This window comes from Amphiprion ocellaris, chromosome 3, assembly GCF_022539595.1.
Source record: "Amphiprion ocellaris isolate individual 3 ecotype Okinawa chromosome 3, ASM2253959v1, whole genome shotgun sequence".
Classification (NCBI taxonomy): Eukaryota; Metazoa; Chordata; class Actinopteri; family Pomacentridae; genus Amphiprion; species Amphiprion ocellaris.
Genome location: NC_072768.1, coordinates 26,288,672 through 26,307,222, shown reverse-complemented (window position 1 = coordinate 26,307,222; position 18,551 = coordinate 26,288,672). Strand labels below are relative to the sequence as shown.

At 38.6% G+C, this 18,551-nt stretch overlaps 1 protein-coding gene across 2 annotated transcripts in view; it reads left to right on the top strand.

Moving 5' to 3' along the window:
• The first annotated feature begins 4,698 nt into the window (after positions 1-4,698).
• Positions 4,699-18,551, top strand: part of aass (aminoadipate-semialdehyde synthase) — a 48,143-nt gene continuing 34,290 nt past the window's right edge. Inside the window, exons 1-8 of one of the 2 annotated variants that reach the window (XM_035947466.2) lie at positions 4,699-4,843; positions 6,357-6,591; positions 8,792-8,968; positions 10,945-11,029; positions 16,300-16,367; positions 16,493-16,639; positions 16,763-16,841; positions 17,990-18,117. In XM_035947466.2, the coding sequence (XP_035803359.1) occupies positions 6,373-6,591; positions 8,792-8,968; positions 10,945-11,029; positions 16,300-16,367; positions 16,493-16,639; positions 16,763-16,841; positions 17,990-18,117 (903 nt within the window). In that variant the 5' untranslated portion in view covers positions 4,699-4,843; positions 6,357-6,372. The remainder of the gene's footprint in view (positions 4,844-6,356; positions 6,592-8,791; positions 8,969-10,944; positions 11,030-16,299; positions 16,368-16,492; positions 16,640-16,762; positions 16,842-17,989; positions 18,118-18,551) is intronic. The other variant, XM_023268709.3, reaches the window with a different exon arrangement.

Below are 18,551 nucleotides of genomic sequence, written 5' to 3'. Positions count from 1 at the left end.
TTCAGGTTTATTGTAGTTTACATGGTATGTAAATGTTGTTTGTCACTTCAGTGACATGTCTATCCTGGAACAATACAAGCAGTCAGAAATGTTCTGAGAATACTGTAAAAAATCTAATGTATAATTCTGGTTCACAAGTGCTGGTAAAATTACAGAAAGTGTACATGACTGACTTCTGTTTTGTGTGGATTTGTTCCAGAGAGTTTTTCAGTTGGATTCTGATGATACACATGAATACATCTGGGAAAATGTTAGTTTTCATAGAGGACTATTGATTTGGGAATGGTTCAATCTGAACCTCCAGTCATGGTGGTTTTTCTTCCACCGTTTTCTCCCGTTCTGAATCCTGTAGAAGAATTCTTGTCTGTATGGACATGGAAGGTATATGAGCAGCAGCTATACTTTGGGAAAATCTCTTGCAACCAATGATCTTGGCATGTGGTGATGTTTGTGTTGATGCATGTCAGGGCTGGATCAGACACACTAGGTCTGTCTTTCCATGTTGCCTGGCCAGAGAAAACATATCTTGTGATGTTGATGAAGTCCTGTGGCCTGACCAGGTTGAAAGAACTGACGCAGACATGTAAATATTTGTGTACTGTGTACAATACAGAGCTGTATTTTTTGTAATGTACAGTCAGGCACTGCAATGGCCCACATATGATAGGGCCAAGGGCAGTAAAACAACTCAACAGGAAAAAACAAAGCAGCATACTAAAATTCTAGACCTACAGCAATCCTGACTGAAAAAACCCTAAGAATAAAGATTATCTCGAAGCTGAGAATGATAGATACAGAATTACACACTGAGCCTATTAGCTAAGAGGTATAAACAAATGAACTGGTTAACTATGATTAGTCTGGTATTGCTAGGGCTTGAGAACTTAACTGACAGAGTCGGGGCGAATGTCTGATTCAGGGAGCTTGGTTCCAAACAGTCTCGGGGAGGGGGAATGAGCCATTCTCAGATGTTCTGGGAGCCAGTGGTGGTGTGAATGGCATCCTAGGTGGCATGGCTGGTGTTCACAGTAGCGAGGCTGGCAGCAGGGGTTTTCTTGAGAGGCACAGAGAATCCTCAGAGAACCAGAAAACCAACAGGAGCCAGGAAAACAGCTAGGTGTGGAACCAGACAACAGGTAAGCAGTGGAATCAGGAGATCCAGGTGGCAACAGCAGGCAAAAGTCAGTTCTAGACAAAGAAAACAGGATTACTGCAGGAGCTAGACACTGGCTCAGACTGAACAGTTAGCAGCACTAACTGGAAGTTGTTTCAGAGTCTGGCATCGAATTCAGAATGGCATCTGGTTTTATGGAGGAGCCGGAGTAGATGATTAGATGACTCCCACCTGCACACGATCTGCTAATTTACAGTCAGCCACATCTGCTGCCAAGCCTCTGTGCCACACACACCTAGGAGAGAGAGAAACCAGGCCCAGAGGAGAGGAGAGCACTGCCACTAATCACAGCCTCTGGCTGTGGCCGTGACACTGATTCATTTATAGGATGCATTTGTGTTTAAGTTGTCATTTTTGAGGACTGTATCATTTTTTTTATACTTCATGTGAAAACACAGTGAGAGAAGAGTGTTTTGTATTTAGCAGTGTAGTGTCCTACTTTTGCTTTGTGTGTTGTAATTTTGAAAACAAAGTTCAAATTTTGCCAATAAAATGCGCTTTTGACACAAGTGTGCAGTGGTTTGCGAATTGTGTCCTAATAAAGAAAATAGGGTGCATGGTTTTGGGAAATGTGTGCTATTTTTCAGAAACAGTGTATTATCAATAGAGAAAAACTGTAAAAAAAAAAAAAAAAGAAGAAAAAAGCTTCATTTATGACAATGCCATATGGGGCAACTGCCTTGGTGGACTACTGTGCTCTCTGAGTGCTTTTCTTGTTGTGTTTTGTGGTGTCATTAGTGTGGACATTGTGTGTGTTGAAGAGAGAATGTGGTGTGTTGACTGGGTGAAAATGTGTGGTGCACTCGTGCTTTACAAAACTTGTCTGAGTGATCTGGCTTATCTGTCCTTGGCATTAATCCCTTGCACCACGGATCAATGCTTAAATAATTTCTCAACAGATCACTACAACTCTTAATATGAGCATGATTACGTTTTAGTAATTCTTAAGCTTAATCAATCAATATGAAAGCGAATAGAAAAACATTATCAATCAATCAATATGAAAGTACAAAAATATAATTAATCAGTCAATATACAGATATTTATTATATATTACGCTGCACATTTTCTGCTTTTTTTGCACTTCTGGTTACAGGCGAAACTGCATTTCATTATTGTTCAGTAAAGTTGCATTTAAGCTAAAATACTTGCAAATGTTTTTGTTATCAGGTTAAAATCTAAAGACTGCTGGGCTGAGCCACCAGTGTGTCAAGATCCAAACAGCACCTCTCTATCTCGTTAGCATGGCACGGTGTACTTTAAGTTACTTCTTGGGTGCACAGCTGTTCACGCTTATCGCGGCTTATTACGTCATCACCGCGCGACGGTCGGAGCAGCAGGCCGCTCCTCAGCTCTGGCAGCTGATTGGTGGAGACGCAGGTGTACGGTACAGATCTCCAAACAGTCTGCAGCACAACAACCAATCACAGCACCGTGGCAGCGACAGCGCGTCTCACATCTACTGAGGAGGAGCCCTCCATGAGGATGTGGACTTTGAAGCGTTCAGTCAACACAGACACTCATAGGGCCCAGAGTCCACCCGTACAACACACCGGTGAAAACCAAAACACACCCACCTCGTCTAATCTCGCAGGGAAAATGCCTCTCATCCATCAACATCACGAAACACGAAAGATAATAGAGGCAACAGCACCGGTCACAGGTGGGCAAGACCTTCAGAATAAAAGACAACAGTAGCTACTAAACGTTATTGCCATTGCAGAGTACACACACACACACTAAAACAATGCAGTGCAATTGAACATCTGAGCAGAAATTCAAAAGAAGCAGTACAAGTACATTATATGCAGTATTATGCAGTATGGTATATAAAATCTAAAGATCTGTCTAAAGAAAGTGAACACACTAAGATTCTAAATATAAAAGACTGCACTGACTATAAAGATAGATAAATGTGCATTTAAAGGAAGGGACAAAATTGTGGCATGCATAGAAATAGTATGAACAGTATGAAATTATACAGTTTATGTAGAGTGAATTATATAACTGCAGTAGATACAAGATTACAGTGTATGCAGCATTGTTCAAAATGACACCCGTGAGATCTTGTCCATTTGGAAAATTGGTCATTGCCTAAATAACTACCAATAAGCCACAAAACTGGTACATTGCATTTTAAGCACACAGTTAAACTTAGATGAAAAGAATAATTGGAAACATAGATAAAAACTAAAATCACTAAAGACTGATCATCAGCTAGTATCAATACTTGTTTGGTATTTTCATTGTCTGCATTTTTTGAAGTTGATCTCTTCTGAACTACTGTGCTTTTGCAATCAAACTAAGTTTTGGTAAACTGCACTAAACCAGAGATTGAAAACAGGAACTGCCACCAGAAATTACCAAAATATTTCAAGCCTCATGAGTAAAGTGGCAAGTAACTATTGTAGCTGGAAAGCTGATTTTTAATGGAATATTTTTAATTGTTGATTTTTAATGAAATATCTATTTTTAATGAAATAATAGGGGTACAAAGGCCCATTTCCAGCAACCAGCACTCCTGTGTTCTAATGCTACATTGTGTTAGCTAATGATGTTGAAAGGCTAATTGATGATAGGAAAACCCCTGTGCAATTATGTTAGCACATGAGTATAAGTGTGAGTTTTCATGGAAAACATGAGATTGCCTGGGTGACCCCAAATTTTTCAACGGTAGTGTACATATTGCAGTTTCCGTATAGTATAAATCAGGGGTGTCAAACATACGGCCTGCGGGCCAAAACCGGCCCTGCCAGAGGGTCCAATCCTGCCCGCGGGACAACTTTACAAAGTGTCAAAATTACAGAGACGACATCTGCAATCTTTCAACAAAAGTCACTGCTATTTTAAATTTGTCGACTGCACTGTCACAACTTTAATATGTACTTTTATACACTTATACATTTACAAGGCAGGTGAATAACTTAACTTTCTTTCTTAATTGCTCCCATTTAGTTTGTGTGGTGTGTCAATTCAGGTGGTCAGGATTCCAACATGGATGTGGACATGAATGTACAACTGTACTTAAAAATCCTTTCTAAATCTTCAAAAGTCGTTTTGATCATTCCAGATACATGTGACTGAATGTTTTATGCCTTTATAGACACACTGATCTGTAAGTTGTAATGCTCAAATGATAAACTGAGGAATGATGTTGAAATTTCACGTTTTTCTTAAGAAATTTCAGGTTGTTCATCATTTTTTGCAAAAATATAATTCATTAAATGTGAACCTTTTCAGAATGTACTTTCTTTGCACTAAAACAAAGGGAAAAAACTGGAGTTCTCGTTATTTATCAGTTATTATGTTATGATTGTAGTGGTCCGGCTCACTTGAGTTTAAATTGAACTGAATGAGTTTCACACCCTGAATTACATAGGTAATGCGCATGAAATGGTGAAGCATTCATGAAAATAAATCCAATTTATGATTCCACAGTCAAATTAAAATCGTTATCAGAAATGACTGCGTATTTGGTTTTATTTTGAAGCGGTGTCCGGAAGTGGATCTGTGTCCTCGGCGATTGTGGGCAGCTCAGGTCTCAGGTCTGCGTGGATCTTGCGATTCTTTGGGCTCTTCACCTCTGAATGACTCTCCGGTGTTGTCGGTGAACCGTCGACACATTTCCTGGTCAGGAGCCGGTGTGGTGAACAGAAACCGGACAAAAAGGTGGGTTCGAGCCAGCAGCTGATCGATCGCGACTGTGGAGTTAAGGTAGTTAGTTAGTTAGTTAGTTAGTTAGGTAGCGGGTGGTCCGGGAACTGATCACCGGTGACCAGCTCTCGGAACTGACCCATGTGGTGACGGTGGAGGTTAAAGCCTCCGCTCAGTAACTAGGAGCTAAAATCGGCACAGACAGAGCCCTAGTGCTTTCTGTGCTCTTCAGTCTACTAGTAACTCCCTACAGTGACTTATTATCCACCATTCATTGTATGTGCCTGTGGGGGTTCAGATGAAAATGCAATGAGTTCCTGTTCACTATAGCTGGAGTGGGAGACCCCAGGGAAAATCTAAGGAGAGCACATGTTGCTCCAAGAAATATCTCACCAAATTTATGCTTCTCTCATATTTGCACTCCTACTCTTAATGCTTGAAATAGTGAAAGTTAAATTTTTATGGAACGATCTAAACAAGTAATCAAAAGAATCTAAATCACATGCAAGATTTAAAAATGGAATTAAAACCCGCATATTATTAAAATACAAAGAAATAAAGTAAGAGGATCGTAGTGTTTGTTATTAGAGTGCTCTGAGTGAGTGTCTGTGCAGACCTTATAGACTTTATAGTCATTTTTTTTAATTGTCTGTTTTAAATGCTAATTGTTAAATTGATTCATAAAAAGGAGCAAATTACATAAGTTTATTCTTCTTTCTGCTCCCTTTCATTCAAAAGTTTGGAAACTTGTTTTTGTGTTGTGTAGAATTGTTTTTTTTTTTTTCTTTTGTCAATGATTGAAATAAAAACTAAAACTTAAACTAAACTAAACTTGTTTGGTAAATCTGGAAACATGAGTCAGTAAAGGTGTAACACTGAACAAAACTCAGTGTTCTTGGTGATTTTAGCCTCATGGTTCAGCATGTTGGGCAGAGGAACGCATAAAATAATCTGCCTGGACCAGTTGTGGTGAGGATAAAGTGGAGACACAACAAGATAGCAAAGAAAAAGCAGACAACACATAAAAGAACAAGAAGGACTGCTGAGGTTGGTGAGACAAATAACTGCAAATCAAAACAAACAATAGGAGAGACAGAACACAAAATTATTTTTAAAAAAATAGTAAAATTGACCTCAAAAATATTTATAATATTAACTTGGAGAAAATATCAACATACAGGTAAAAAGTGGTGCCATTTAGTGCAGCAGTAAGGTAAGGTGAAAACTGGCAAATACTGCAAAAAAAAAAAGAAACATTGATGTTAATGATTGTCGTGTCTGTGGTCTACACTGATGTCCATGTTGTTTTAAACACTTTTAATGTGGTCTTTTTTCTCATCAGCAGTGGAATTAGTGTAGTTTCTGTTCTGTCAGGACCACCTGCTTGTGAGCAGCACTCTCCCAGCAGCAAGCTTAACCTCTGACTTCTCAGACACACTCTCGCTTGACTGACGTGTCATGACTAACCTCTGTCTCTGATTAAACGTGTTGTGGTCAGCAGTCTGTGGCTCCGTGTCTTTTTCCCAAGCAGGGGACGTAAAGCCATGTTCAGAGTCCTCAGTCACCAAGGCAAGAGGACGCCGAGCTGCCTCGCAGGCCAGCGGCGCTATGAGCACCACAGGGCCGTCATGGCAATCCGCCGCGAAGACATCAATCCCTGGGAAAGGAGGGCGCCGCTTGCCCCACGCCATGTCAGAGAGCTCACACATACAGGCGTCAAAGTCCTGGTGCAGCCATCCAACCGCAGAGCCATCCACGAGAAGGTGAGGCTCTGAACAGCATCTGTTAGGAAAAAGAAACTTCCTCTATTTCAGGGGTGTCAAACATACGGCCCGTGGGCCAAAACCAGCCCGCCAGAGGTTCCAGTCTAGCCCACGGGATGACTTTGCAAAGTGTAAAAATTACAGAGGTGAAAATGAATAGTTACTGTGAAAATATTTAAAGAAATTAAACATTTTGCAATATAGTGTCAATCAGCAGCTTCGGTACAATACAGTTTGGTTTGGTGGAACCCCGTCATGCATGCACTGTCACAACTTTAACACATTTTTTATGTATAAATTTATACATTGTGTCTTAACCTATCCCTTAATAATTCCCAATTTAGTTTGTGTGGTGTGTTAGTTCAGGTGGTCAGGATTACTACACAGATGTGAAAATGAATGTAAATGTAAAATTATTTCTAGATCTTGAAAAGTTATAAAATACGATATTGTTCAGTTCCAGATACCTGTGACTAAATGTTTAGTGCCTTTGTAGATACTGTGCGATCTGTAAGTTGTAATGCACAAATGATAAACTGAGGCATAATTTTGTTGAAATTTCACTTATTTTTTGTAAGAAATTTAAGGTTGTTCATAGTTTTTTGCAAAAAGATAGTTCATTAAATGTGAACATTTTCAGAATGTACTTTTTTGGCACTAAAACAAAGGGGAAAATTTGGAGTTTTCATTATTTATCGGTTATCATGTTATGATTTTACTTGTCTGGCCCACTTGAGATCAAATTGGACTGAATGTGGCCCCTGAACTAAAATGAGTTTGACACCCCTGCTTTAATTAGAGCCCATATAATGCTATTGTAGTATTACTATCCTGCTCTACGCAGTCAAAATGTAGCAATTCCAATTTGCCAATTCTGGCAAAATGGAGTTGAGACCGGAACACTTGAGACATCTTACCATGACGCACGTTATTTAACAGAGATGTGTTAATTATGAGCATAAACTGCAGTGACTCCACTCCAGCTAACTATGACTGCTGAGACTGATTTACCTTCACCCAATTTACATAGTTTTAATGTTTGGATAAAACGTAAAATCTCTTTACTTTTAAGCTTTGATGCTCCGATGTCTTCATAAATTTGTTTATCATACCCCATTTATATAATACCTCTTAAGTAAACAAAAGGTCATAGTAGATTTGATGTGATTTTATGTGGTTAAGCTGCCATGACTGGTGAGGCAGTTAGCTAAATCTAATTTAGCCACTTTTCCAGTTTTGTAGAATGTCTTTAAATGCAGTATCTTTATTTTATTTTATTTTTTTCCACATGAGCAAAAAAAATCCTACACTTTAAATAGTACTATAGAAAGAAAAGCCAGGAACTAGTCCTTGTACCTGCTAACTAGCTAAAAGCTAACTGTGCTTGCTTAGAAGAGCCTCTTGCTCTTTTGAATTTTTAAAAAAAAATTAAACTGTGTTTCAGAAATATATTTTACTGCATTTAGTACATTTTAAATTGGCTACATGCTGTGAAGAAATGGACAAAAAGCTAAAAGAAATACAGTACATTTTGTCCTCGCACAAAAGGAGTTAAATTAAAGTTTTGCAGTTTATACCACATAACAGTAAGTAAGCTCTTTTGTTAGTGTCAGTCTTTATATTACTATCACTTACTACATTTTTATATGATTTCAGTTTGTATAATACTATATGCTATATAATAGTTTCTGTCTATTATTTATACATGGCAGTACTGTGTTATTTACATGGGCAGTGTGTGCATGATGCATATACTGGATCTATATAACTTAATGCTTATACATGTAAGTTGTATGCATTGTTCATAGGCCTAGCTATACTTATGCATTGTATTATTGTATATTCTAAGTACAATCTGCAACATGGCTGCCAAACTTTCAGTATTGAATTTTTCAAATTTGTTTTTGCACAAACATTTGCACAATTCTTGTAAAGTCATAGCTATTGTAAGGTATGTGTTGTAATATTTGGTTTTCCTTAACTCCTAGCCTGCAGTCTCTTGTGCTGATAAAGTACAAATTTTACTTGGACAATTAATAAAGCGTTACCATACCTTGCTTTTTGTTAACTTGGTGAGTGAATTACGACAGAAAAAATGTAAGATTTTACACATAAAATAACGGTTTTCATAGCAAAAAAAAAAATTAATATGTGAGTATTTCTGCCAGCTGGTCTGATTCAGTCTATTCTTTGTTTTCAGTACTACATGAAGGCAGGGGCTGTCATTCAGGAGGATATTTCAGAGGCATCACTGATTATTGGAGTGAAGAGACCACCAGAAGAGAAGGTCATTCCCAAGAAGACGTATGCTTTTTTCTCTCACACCATCAAGGCACAAGAGGCCAACATGGGGCTTTTAGAGGACCTGCTGAAGAAGGTGAGCCTTAAAATATACTTTTAGTAGTCCTCACTTCAGTACAGTAACTATTAATGTTGCTGAAAAACCCTTAACTATTTGACCTACTGGTCTGTATCAGGAAGGCTCCACCTTTATTCTTGTAAAGGAGTGGAACTGTCTCTGCTCCATAGCTAACTTTGGAAGATAACTAATTTCCTTCCTCAGAATTGCAAGTCAAGATGAACCTCCTTCCACTCTGTACACAGTATGACCCTGACTCGGTAAAATGCTTTATTTAATACGAATAAGACAAAGAATGGTTTACATAAACATCACAGTTTCCCTCAAAAAAACCCTCAATACACCAGTTAAGGGAGAGCCAGCTCCTCAGGACAGGATTCAGCAGTTCACCTGCATTTGAAGGATATTCATTTGGGGCTGCACAGTGGCTTGGTGGTTAGCACTGTCACCTTGCAGCTAGAAGATCGACTTCAAATTAATATTCGAATACCACCCCAACGACTATTCGGAATATAGACTATTCGGATATTTGGGTCCAGCCCTAGCATACAGCAGGTCCAGTAATGTGTTGTCTCTGGTGTTGCAGTGAATGAAGTGTTTGAAGGTGGGCAGAGTTAATGTAAGAGTGATGTTATTGAAATCCCCAGAGATGGCTATGAAGGCATTGGGGTGAAGTGTCTGTAGTCCTGTGGCCATGAAGTTGATGATTTCAGTAGGCTTGAATGTACTGGCCACGAGAGGAATGTACACATCTGTCACAATTGTCTGAGAAAACTCTGGGCAAATAATATGGATGGATACTTATTGCTAGCAGTTCAATTTCCAGGCGCACACCTGTTCTTTCAGAGTAATGTGTCCAAGGTTGCACCACTTGTTCTACAATTATCTAAGAATAGTTGAATCAAGGGCAACTGGACTTAGCAGTAGATGCTTGCAGATATTTCTGCGAGGCTTCCTCAGTTCTGACTGACTGGTTAGGAGTCCCGGTATTTAACCTCTGTGGGATTGTTGTCAAGGTCGCTGAAATCATTTTGTTTGTAGGTGCTTCTGGATGTCATAATAATAGTTGTGAAAGTTGTTCAGGTCACATGAAGCTGTCTGTAAATGACAGTCATTGGCATTGTTCGAGGTCAACTGTGAATGGATGTCAAATCTCCTTAGAAGGGATGAAAAGACAGCATTGTAGGTGGGTGATGAGTGAGGTGGCAGACCTTGTCCCCTGTTGAGTGACTGTTTTTCTCCTTACACGTACATAACCTTCTTTCAACCACCGGTCCTCTCTACTCATAATATGCACATTGTTCTCCTCAGCAGAGTGTGTCTTATCCTTCAGGTGTCAGTAAAGTGCCAAATCTTGTCCAGTACCAGAGGAAATTGTGTGAATAGTTTCAGAAAGTTACAGAAATGGATGGACAACAACCTTCTCCCCTGGGAGAATGGAACGCATGGGAGGATGGGGTTCAGCAGAATTTAATGTAACTGAAATGGGCACAGATCAGACTCTACAAGTCAGCTTAAGTCAGCTTCCTCTTAAGAGCATTCTTCTTAACACTAATACTATACTCCTTTACTAATTATTTAACTTTGCACACTTTGTGGTTCTCTCTAATAATGATACACATTCAGATGTTTCCATTTAAACCTTTATGGAAATGGAGGTATGATACCCTTTTACTTCTGGGAATGCTTTCACTGTGACCTATTTCTGCAGAAAATTTTTAATTGACAGCAATTTAAAAAGCTGTAATATAGAAGTAACTGCATTTAATGACAGAAATATGTATTACTCTGGAACAGAGACTGTAGTGACAAATATTACACTCAAAAGACTTGGTTTAAATTTGTCACAAGCCTCCTACTGATTAAATTTTGACGGCGAGTAATGACTTTCTTATACAATACATTAAAAAGTCGGAAATGCTCAAATTCTAGATTTCAGTTTACATTCAAATTCAAACTCAAAAACTATAACAAGTTTAACTTTGTCTTTTCAGGAGGTTCGCCTTATCGACTACGAGAAGATGGTTGATGCTAATGGCTACCGGATTGTAGCATTTGGTCAGTGGGCCGGTGTTGCAGGTATGAAATTGCCCTGGTTTTACGCTGCCTCAGCTGGTCAGTCAGAACCCAGTTAAATCAGAATATAAAAGGATGCAAATGGATATACAAACTATACATACTCAACCATCGCTATCACATACAGCTGATCTGTATAGTGTGACTTTATTGTTATGAAGCAAATCCCCCCAACAGTCGTCATACCTCTTCCTGATGTCTGCTGTATGTTCATAAGCAACAGATCAGTCTGCAGAACCAAAATAAATAGAGCCCATACAGCAGCATTAGTTGCCCTGACCTGGAGACATTGTCAGACATCCATCCATCCATCATCTCTACTACACTTTTTGCTCTGTGGGGTTGCAGGGGCTGGAGTCTATCCCAGCTGACTTAGGGTGAAGGCAGGATACTCTCTGGACTGGTCACCAGTCTATCACAAGGCTACACATGGAGACAAACAATCACACTCACATGGGAGGAAGCCGGAGAACCCAGTGAGAATCCAGACAGGCACCAGGAGAACATGTGAACTCCATGCAGAAAGATCCCAGAACCTTTTAGCTATGAGGCAGCAGTGCCAACTGTCTGACATTTATCAGCTAATTATATTTGCATACATTTTACTAATTTCTGGGGCAATTTCTTAATATATTTTTACAATTTTATTTTTTGGAAAATAACAAGAAAAGCATTCAGAGAGCACAGACCTCTGTCAGGGCTGCTCATTACCCTCGCATGGCATTGTCAGAAATGCAGCATTTTTTTTTTTTTAATAAATGCAACATTTGTTTATTAGTTATTGATAATCAGAAATCACAGCAACATAGAATGTGGCTATTTAGTATAGATGTACCCACAAATTAAATGACCTTGCGCCGAGCACAGGTGTGTGTTATGCATGTGTACGTTATGTACAGATACTGAATCATGTGACCTAAATATGTAGCGGGCAGAGGGAATTGATGGGATTTGGAAATAACTCCAAAATGTAATCAATATTTCCTTCTATCATTTCCGACATATAAGTACCAATAAGGCTGCAGTGGTGGATTTGTAGTAGGATCGCAATCATGTGATCGTCAGCAGGCAGCTGACGTAGTGTTCACTTGTAGTCATAGTTACAGTGACACTGTGCCGCTATCTTGCTGTGATACAGAAATCCTTAATAAATCCATGGATACAGACTATAAGCCGCATCACTGCCAAAATCTAATCAGTTGGTCCTTGTGTCATTTCTGACCTTCTCTGAAAATTTCATGCAAATCCATTTGTCTGTTTTTGAGTAATGTTGCTATCAGAAAGACAAACCAACGCCGATCATCACATAACTCTGCTGTGTTCCTTGGTGGAGGTAATAATCATCTAAATAACTTATTATATTATTATTTTTCAGATATTGGAACAGTTTGTTCATTTTATTATTCTTTGGGGGGGAGGAGAACAAATAATAGTATTCATAATTTATTAGATTAATACTTTTCTGATATTGTAACATTATTTTATCAATGTCATTCTATTGTAATTCTAAGTCCACACCAACAAATACAGACGTACTGTACTGCTCCAGTACATACATATGGGAATTTGAAATGTTGCGTCATGTGATTGTACTGTTTGAGTACAGCTCCAATTCCAGATCGACCCCTGGTTGTGTGACCAACAGTTGTAACCAGCTGGTAGTTAGAAACAGCTGTACCAGCTTCTCAATGGGTGACAGTGCACAAAACTAACATCAACAGGTTTGCTTGTTGAGCAGAATTTTAATCTTAACATGACGAGTTTCAAAATATTTGAAGTTTCAGCATCACAAATATTTTGTGTAGGAGGAAGTAGATTTACACTTTTGTTAGTTAGGAACACAATGTGTTGTAAATAGTGCTGTCAAACAATTAAAAATTTTTAATCGGACTAATCACAGGGTTGCTGTAGATTGATTTTGATTATCACAATTAAATATTATTCATTTTTAATCTATATTAATCGTGTTTCATTTTGCATGCCAAACAGACTCAAGAAAGAAGAGAGAGAATATATATGCACTTAAGCTGTTTATTAAACACCTTTAAAGGTTTATGTTAAAATCCCCGACTAATGCATGCTTGGCATTAATGTGGTACTTTAAGCTGGAAGTGCTTCGGTGAAAAGAAAACTCCTTCCTGCAGAGTGTGTGTATTACTGTATGTCGGTCAACTGTTCTGTCTTGTTTTTTTTGTATTTAAATTTCCCACCAACTGGGCCAGCATGCTGTTAGTAGGGCCCGACCAATATGGATTTTTTGAGGCCGATGCCAATTCCAATATTTGGCAGAAAATAATTCTGATAACTGATTTATTGGCCGATTATTTTAAAAAATATATAATTAATAAAATAACTTATTTTTTGGTCCCTTAATGCTTACAACAACAAAGATATGAGTCACAGGCCAAAAATGTTAATGTTTTACAATACTTGGAACTTTATTATTTGTTTAACTTTACAACAGAGAGGAATTTTCAAGTACAAAAACATGCAACAAAATCTATAAATGAGCTATGAAATACATCTTGTCTTGTGCTTCTTGTTGTTGTAAATTACAGGTAGGTTATAGATTTAGGCCATAGGTGTATGCTATATATAAGCAACATAATGAGTGAAGTTACTGGCAAAACATTATTTGTGCAGGCCTGTGATGCCCTTTAACGTTAAATCACATTTTCTCCTCTCCATTATTTTCTTTGCAATGAAGTCATGACTCATATGAACCACAATAAAAACCAGAGACACCTTTCTCAGATGTCAAACCATGTCATCTTTGACAGAGTTGCATTTTAAATATATAATGGTCACAAATAGTCTGACACTAATTTTACTCCATAACATCACACACAGTGAGTTGCAGTTACAGCCTGTGCCACGTTATATATACACCACGTTCCAAATTATTATGCAAATGATATTTTTCTCTGATTTTCCTAAATAGTCGATGCAAATGACAGTCAGCATAATTTTCAAGTCATCAGCGGTTCAAGTTTAATTCAAATGTTATTGAGCAAACCTCCCAATGAAAACAGTATTTTTTTCAAAAATAAAAAACTTAAAATGCACTGTTCCAAATTATTATGCACAACAGAGTTTCAAGACATTTTGTAGGTTGTACAGAACTGAAAATATTCATTTGTTGAATTTGCAGCATTAGGAGGTCATATTTACTGAAATCAAAAGCTATTTCAATCAAAAACATCTTAACAGGTCAAGTTACATTTTAACATAGGACCGCTTATTTGATAGCAGCTTCACAATTCTTGCATCCATTGAACTTGTGAGTTTTTGGAGAGTTTCTGCTTGAATTTCTTTGCAGGATGTCAGAACAACCTCCCAGAGCTGCTGTTTGGATGTGAACTGCCTCCCACCTTCATAGATCTTCTGCTTGTGGATGCTCTAAAGGTTCTCAATAGGGTTGAGGTCAGGGGAGGATGGGGGCCACACCATGAGTTTCTCTCTTTTATGCCCATAGCAGGCAATGATGCAGAGGTATTCTTTGCAGCATGAGATGGTGCATTGTCATGCATGAAAATGATTTTGTTTCGGAAAGCACGGTTCCTTTTTTGTACCATGGAAGAAAGTGGTCAGTCAGAAACTCCACATACTTTGGAGAGGTCATTTTCACACCTTCAAGGACTTTAAAGGGGCCGACCAGCTCTCTCCCCATGATTCCAGCCCAAAACATGACTCCGCCACCTCCTTGTTGACGTCGCAGCCTTGTTGGGACATGGTGGCCATCCACTACCCATCCACTGCTCCATCCATCTGGACCATCCAGGGTTGCACGGCACTCATCAGTGAACAAGACTGTTTGAAAATTAGTCTTTGTGTATTTCTGGGCCCACTGCAGCCGTTTCTGCTTGTGAGCATTGGTTAGGGGTGGCCGAATAGAAGGTTTATGCAAAACTGCAAGCCTCTGAAGGATCCTACACCTTGATGTTCACGGGACTCCAGAGGCACCAGCAGCTTCAAATACCTGTTTGCTGCTTTGTAATGGCATTTTAGCAGCTGCTCTGTTAATCCGATGTATTTGTCTGGCAGAAACCTTCCTCCTTTTGCCTTTATCTGCACAAACTCGTGTGTGCTCTGAATCAGCCACAGATCTCTTAATAGTACGATGATCACGCTTAAGTTTTTGTGAAATATCTAAGGTTTTCATACCTTGTCCAAGGCATTCAACTATTTCACGCTTTTCAGCAGCAGAGAGATCCTTTTTCTTTCCCATATTGCTTGAAAATGGTGGTCTGCTTAATAATGTGGAACATCCTTCTTCAGTAGTTTTTCCTTTAATTGGGCTCACCTGGCCAACTAACTATCACAGGTGTCTGAGATTGATTTCGGTGATCCAAAGAGCCCTGAGACACAGTACCATCCATGAGTTTAATTGAAAAACAAAAAATTTAATCTTTATGACACTTAAATACAATTTGCGTAATAATTTGGAACGCGGTGTATATGTATTTTCTGACAAAGTAAAACTAATAGTTACGTCATGACGGTTGCTAAAGACAGACAGTAATGTTAATCATTTCAACTTTAACTTTTTTCTCTTAACTGAAACGAGAGACATGTTGAGTCATTGTTAATTTCACAACATCACACTTACCTGTCAGCCCACCCCTGTAATGTTGCCTGGCTGTAGCTTACTCCTATACATTACTGAGAAAACAGCAGTGTGAACTGAGGATTGAAGGGAGTCAGAGCTCCATGTATTCTACAAACAGCGCAATATCGGCGTTTAATTGGCAAAGACTCTGGCCGATGATGATTATCTTGAACTGGCTATAATCGGCCGATTTAATCATCCAGACACTAAATCAGTCGGGCCCTACTCTTTACTGCCTTCCATTTCAAGTTGCTTGGTTCTGACACTACCAGACCAACTGCCCATTTGCGCATGCGCGACCGTGAGTCTACTGGGACGAACTGCCCGAAATGCGTTGCCAGAGACGTTTTAGGGATTTTGAGTCATTCTGCGCTACAGATGTGTTAATTGCGTTAAAATTTTTAATCAGATTAATCATGATGATAGATTAATCTTCGTTAACACGTTCATTTTGACAGCCCTAGTTGTAAACGTACACAGACTGTAAATGGCACTGCTTGACAAGATAAAATGTTTTTATTTATCAAATGTGAGCTTGCTATATAAGGGAAATATTAAAATACACTTAGATAATTCCAGGAATTATCAGCTTTTTTCAGTTTTTTGATGAATTGCACATATTGAAGTATTAAATGAGATTTACTCCTGCTGTGCTTTTTTGCAGGAATGATTAATATTTTGCATGGATTAGGGCTGCGCTTCCTTGCTCTTGGCCACCATACTCCCTTCATGGTAAGAGAGGTCATTCTATATGAACACAAAACAAGTTTGTTTTGCATCGAGTGCAGTACAGAAATAGTGTTCTGTTTTTAATGTGATTCATAACCCACCACCACTGGTCACTCTGCCGTTCACAGCACATCGGCATGGCTCATAACTATAGGAATGTCAGCCAAGCCATCCAGGCAGTGAGGGATTGTGGGTATGAGATTTCAATGGGTCTCATGCCCAAATCCATCGGCCCTGTCACGTTTTGCTTCACTGGAACTGGAAATGTCTCCAAGGTACGAAGAACAAACCGGTAGCAATACAAATGACCAACCACTGAGTGGTTTCCGAGTCAGAAATCTGGTTAAGGTGGATTTTTTGCGAAGGTTAGTCCTCTATCTAACTTTTTTTCTCTATAGGGAGCCCAGGACATTATCAATGAGCTTCCTGTTGAATACGTTGAACCTCATGAGCTGAGGGACGTCTCTGAAACAGGAGGTGAGACATTTGTCTACCGTTAGTGCCTACTTACTCATTAAATCATTGTTAACAGGGTGTTGTACTTTTTCTAGTTTAAAATTTCAATTATACTGAAGTATATAATTTTTTCTAGAGTTTCTCACTCAGTGTTGATAGACAGTAATGCATTGGATTTAAAATGTCTCCTGAGTGTCTCTTATGTGTCACGCCCTGGGTTGTTTATTTAAGCCTTACAGCTGTGAAGCTGTTATTGATTGATAAAAGTTATGTTTTCTCAGGCAAGCATTCCAAAACCTAGCCGAGGGCATAAGCAATAAGTTGAAGTTCTACGGAGCTGCACTTGGACATTAACAGCAGCAACAATGGTCACTTCAAATCTCAAATCATCTTCTTCTACAAATGTGTAGAAGTAACTTTTGCTGCCACATGTGACTATGGCAACTGCAACAAAACCCCACCACACTGGAGGAAAATGACCCAGGAGCTAACTTATTTAGTATCTCAATTCTACTGACTCCTGAAAAAATACATGAATTTGAAAATGGGCTACTTTGGACCTGATGTAAACTACCATTCAAAAGTTTGGGGACACTCAGACAATTTCATGTTTTCCATGAAAACTCACACTTTAATTCATGTGCTAACATAATTGGACAAAGGTTTTCTAATCATCAATTAGCCTTTCAACACGATTAGCTAACACAATGTACCATTAGAACACAGGAGTGATGGTTGCTGGAAATGTTCCTCTTTACCCTTATGTAGATATTCCATTAAAAATCAGCTGTTTCCGGCTAGAATAACCATTTACCACATAAACAGAGTCTAGACTGTATTTTTGATTCATTTAATGTTATCTTCATTGAAAAAAAAAATGCTTTTCTTTCAAAAGTAAGGACATTACTGAAGGACCCCAAACTTTTGAACGGTAGTGTATAAGCAGATGACATATGGTTGTCAATGTGAGAAGTTACCAAATTCTGACTGTCAAGGAATTTGTCTTTTTAAGTTTGAAATAAGAGGTTAAAAGAGTTATTTTTGTTACTAATATTATCAATTCTGTAACACTTGTTAATTATTATATAGCACATTCTAATGTATACCATTGGTATTATTTTACATCTCGCAAACTACAGTCAACAACATATTGCTTTGTTTCTTGTCAGACATGACCAAAGTGTATGCCACTGTTCTGAGCCGACACCACCACCTGGTCAGGAAGAGTGATGGCATATATGACCCCATGGAGTATGAGAACCACCCGGAACTGTACACATCGCACTTCAGGACCAGCGTGAGTTTCTTAGTCTTAATCTCACCACCACCACTGCATTAACCTTTGTTACAACACTTCTTGCCCAGCCTTCCACCTGCTCTTGTCAGTCACTCAGAGGCCTCGTCCTCTATTGTAGTCAGCAGCACTGAACACCAGAAGTTGTGTGTTGATGTTTTAAAACACATGGCAAGTTGTTGCCTGTGTTGACTTTCATCATAATCATTCCCATAAAAAGGTCATTTAAAGTAGTCCCTTTTTTTTTTATAACTGACAAGTTGCACAATGGATTAGTCTGCAGATTCTGGATTAATCAAATGTGTAAACTAGAAAAGCAGTCAGAGCGCATTTCTCCACCAAAGCTATTTATTGCCCCATATGCCATTTGTCAAAAATGCAGCATTTTTATTTATTTTTTTAAGAAATGCAGGATTTGTTTATTGACAGAAATCATG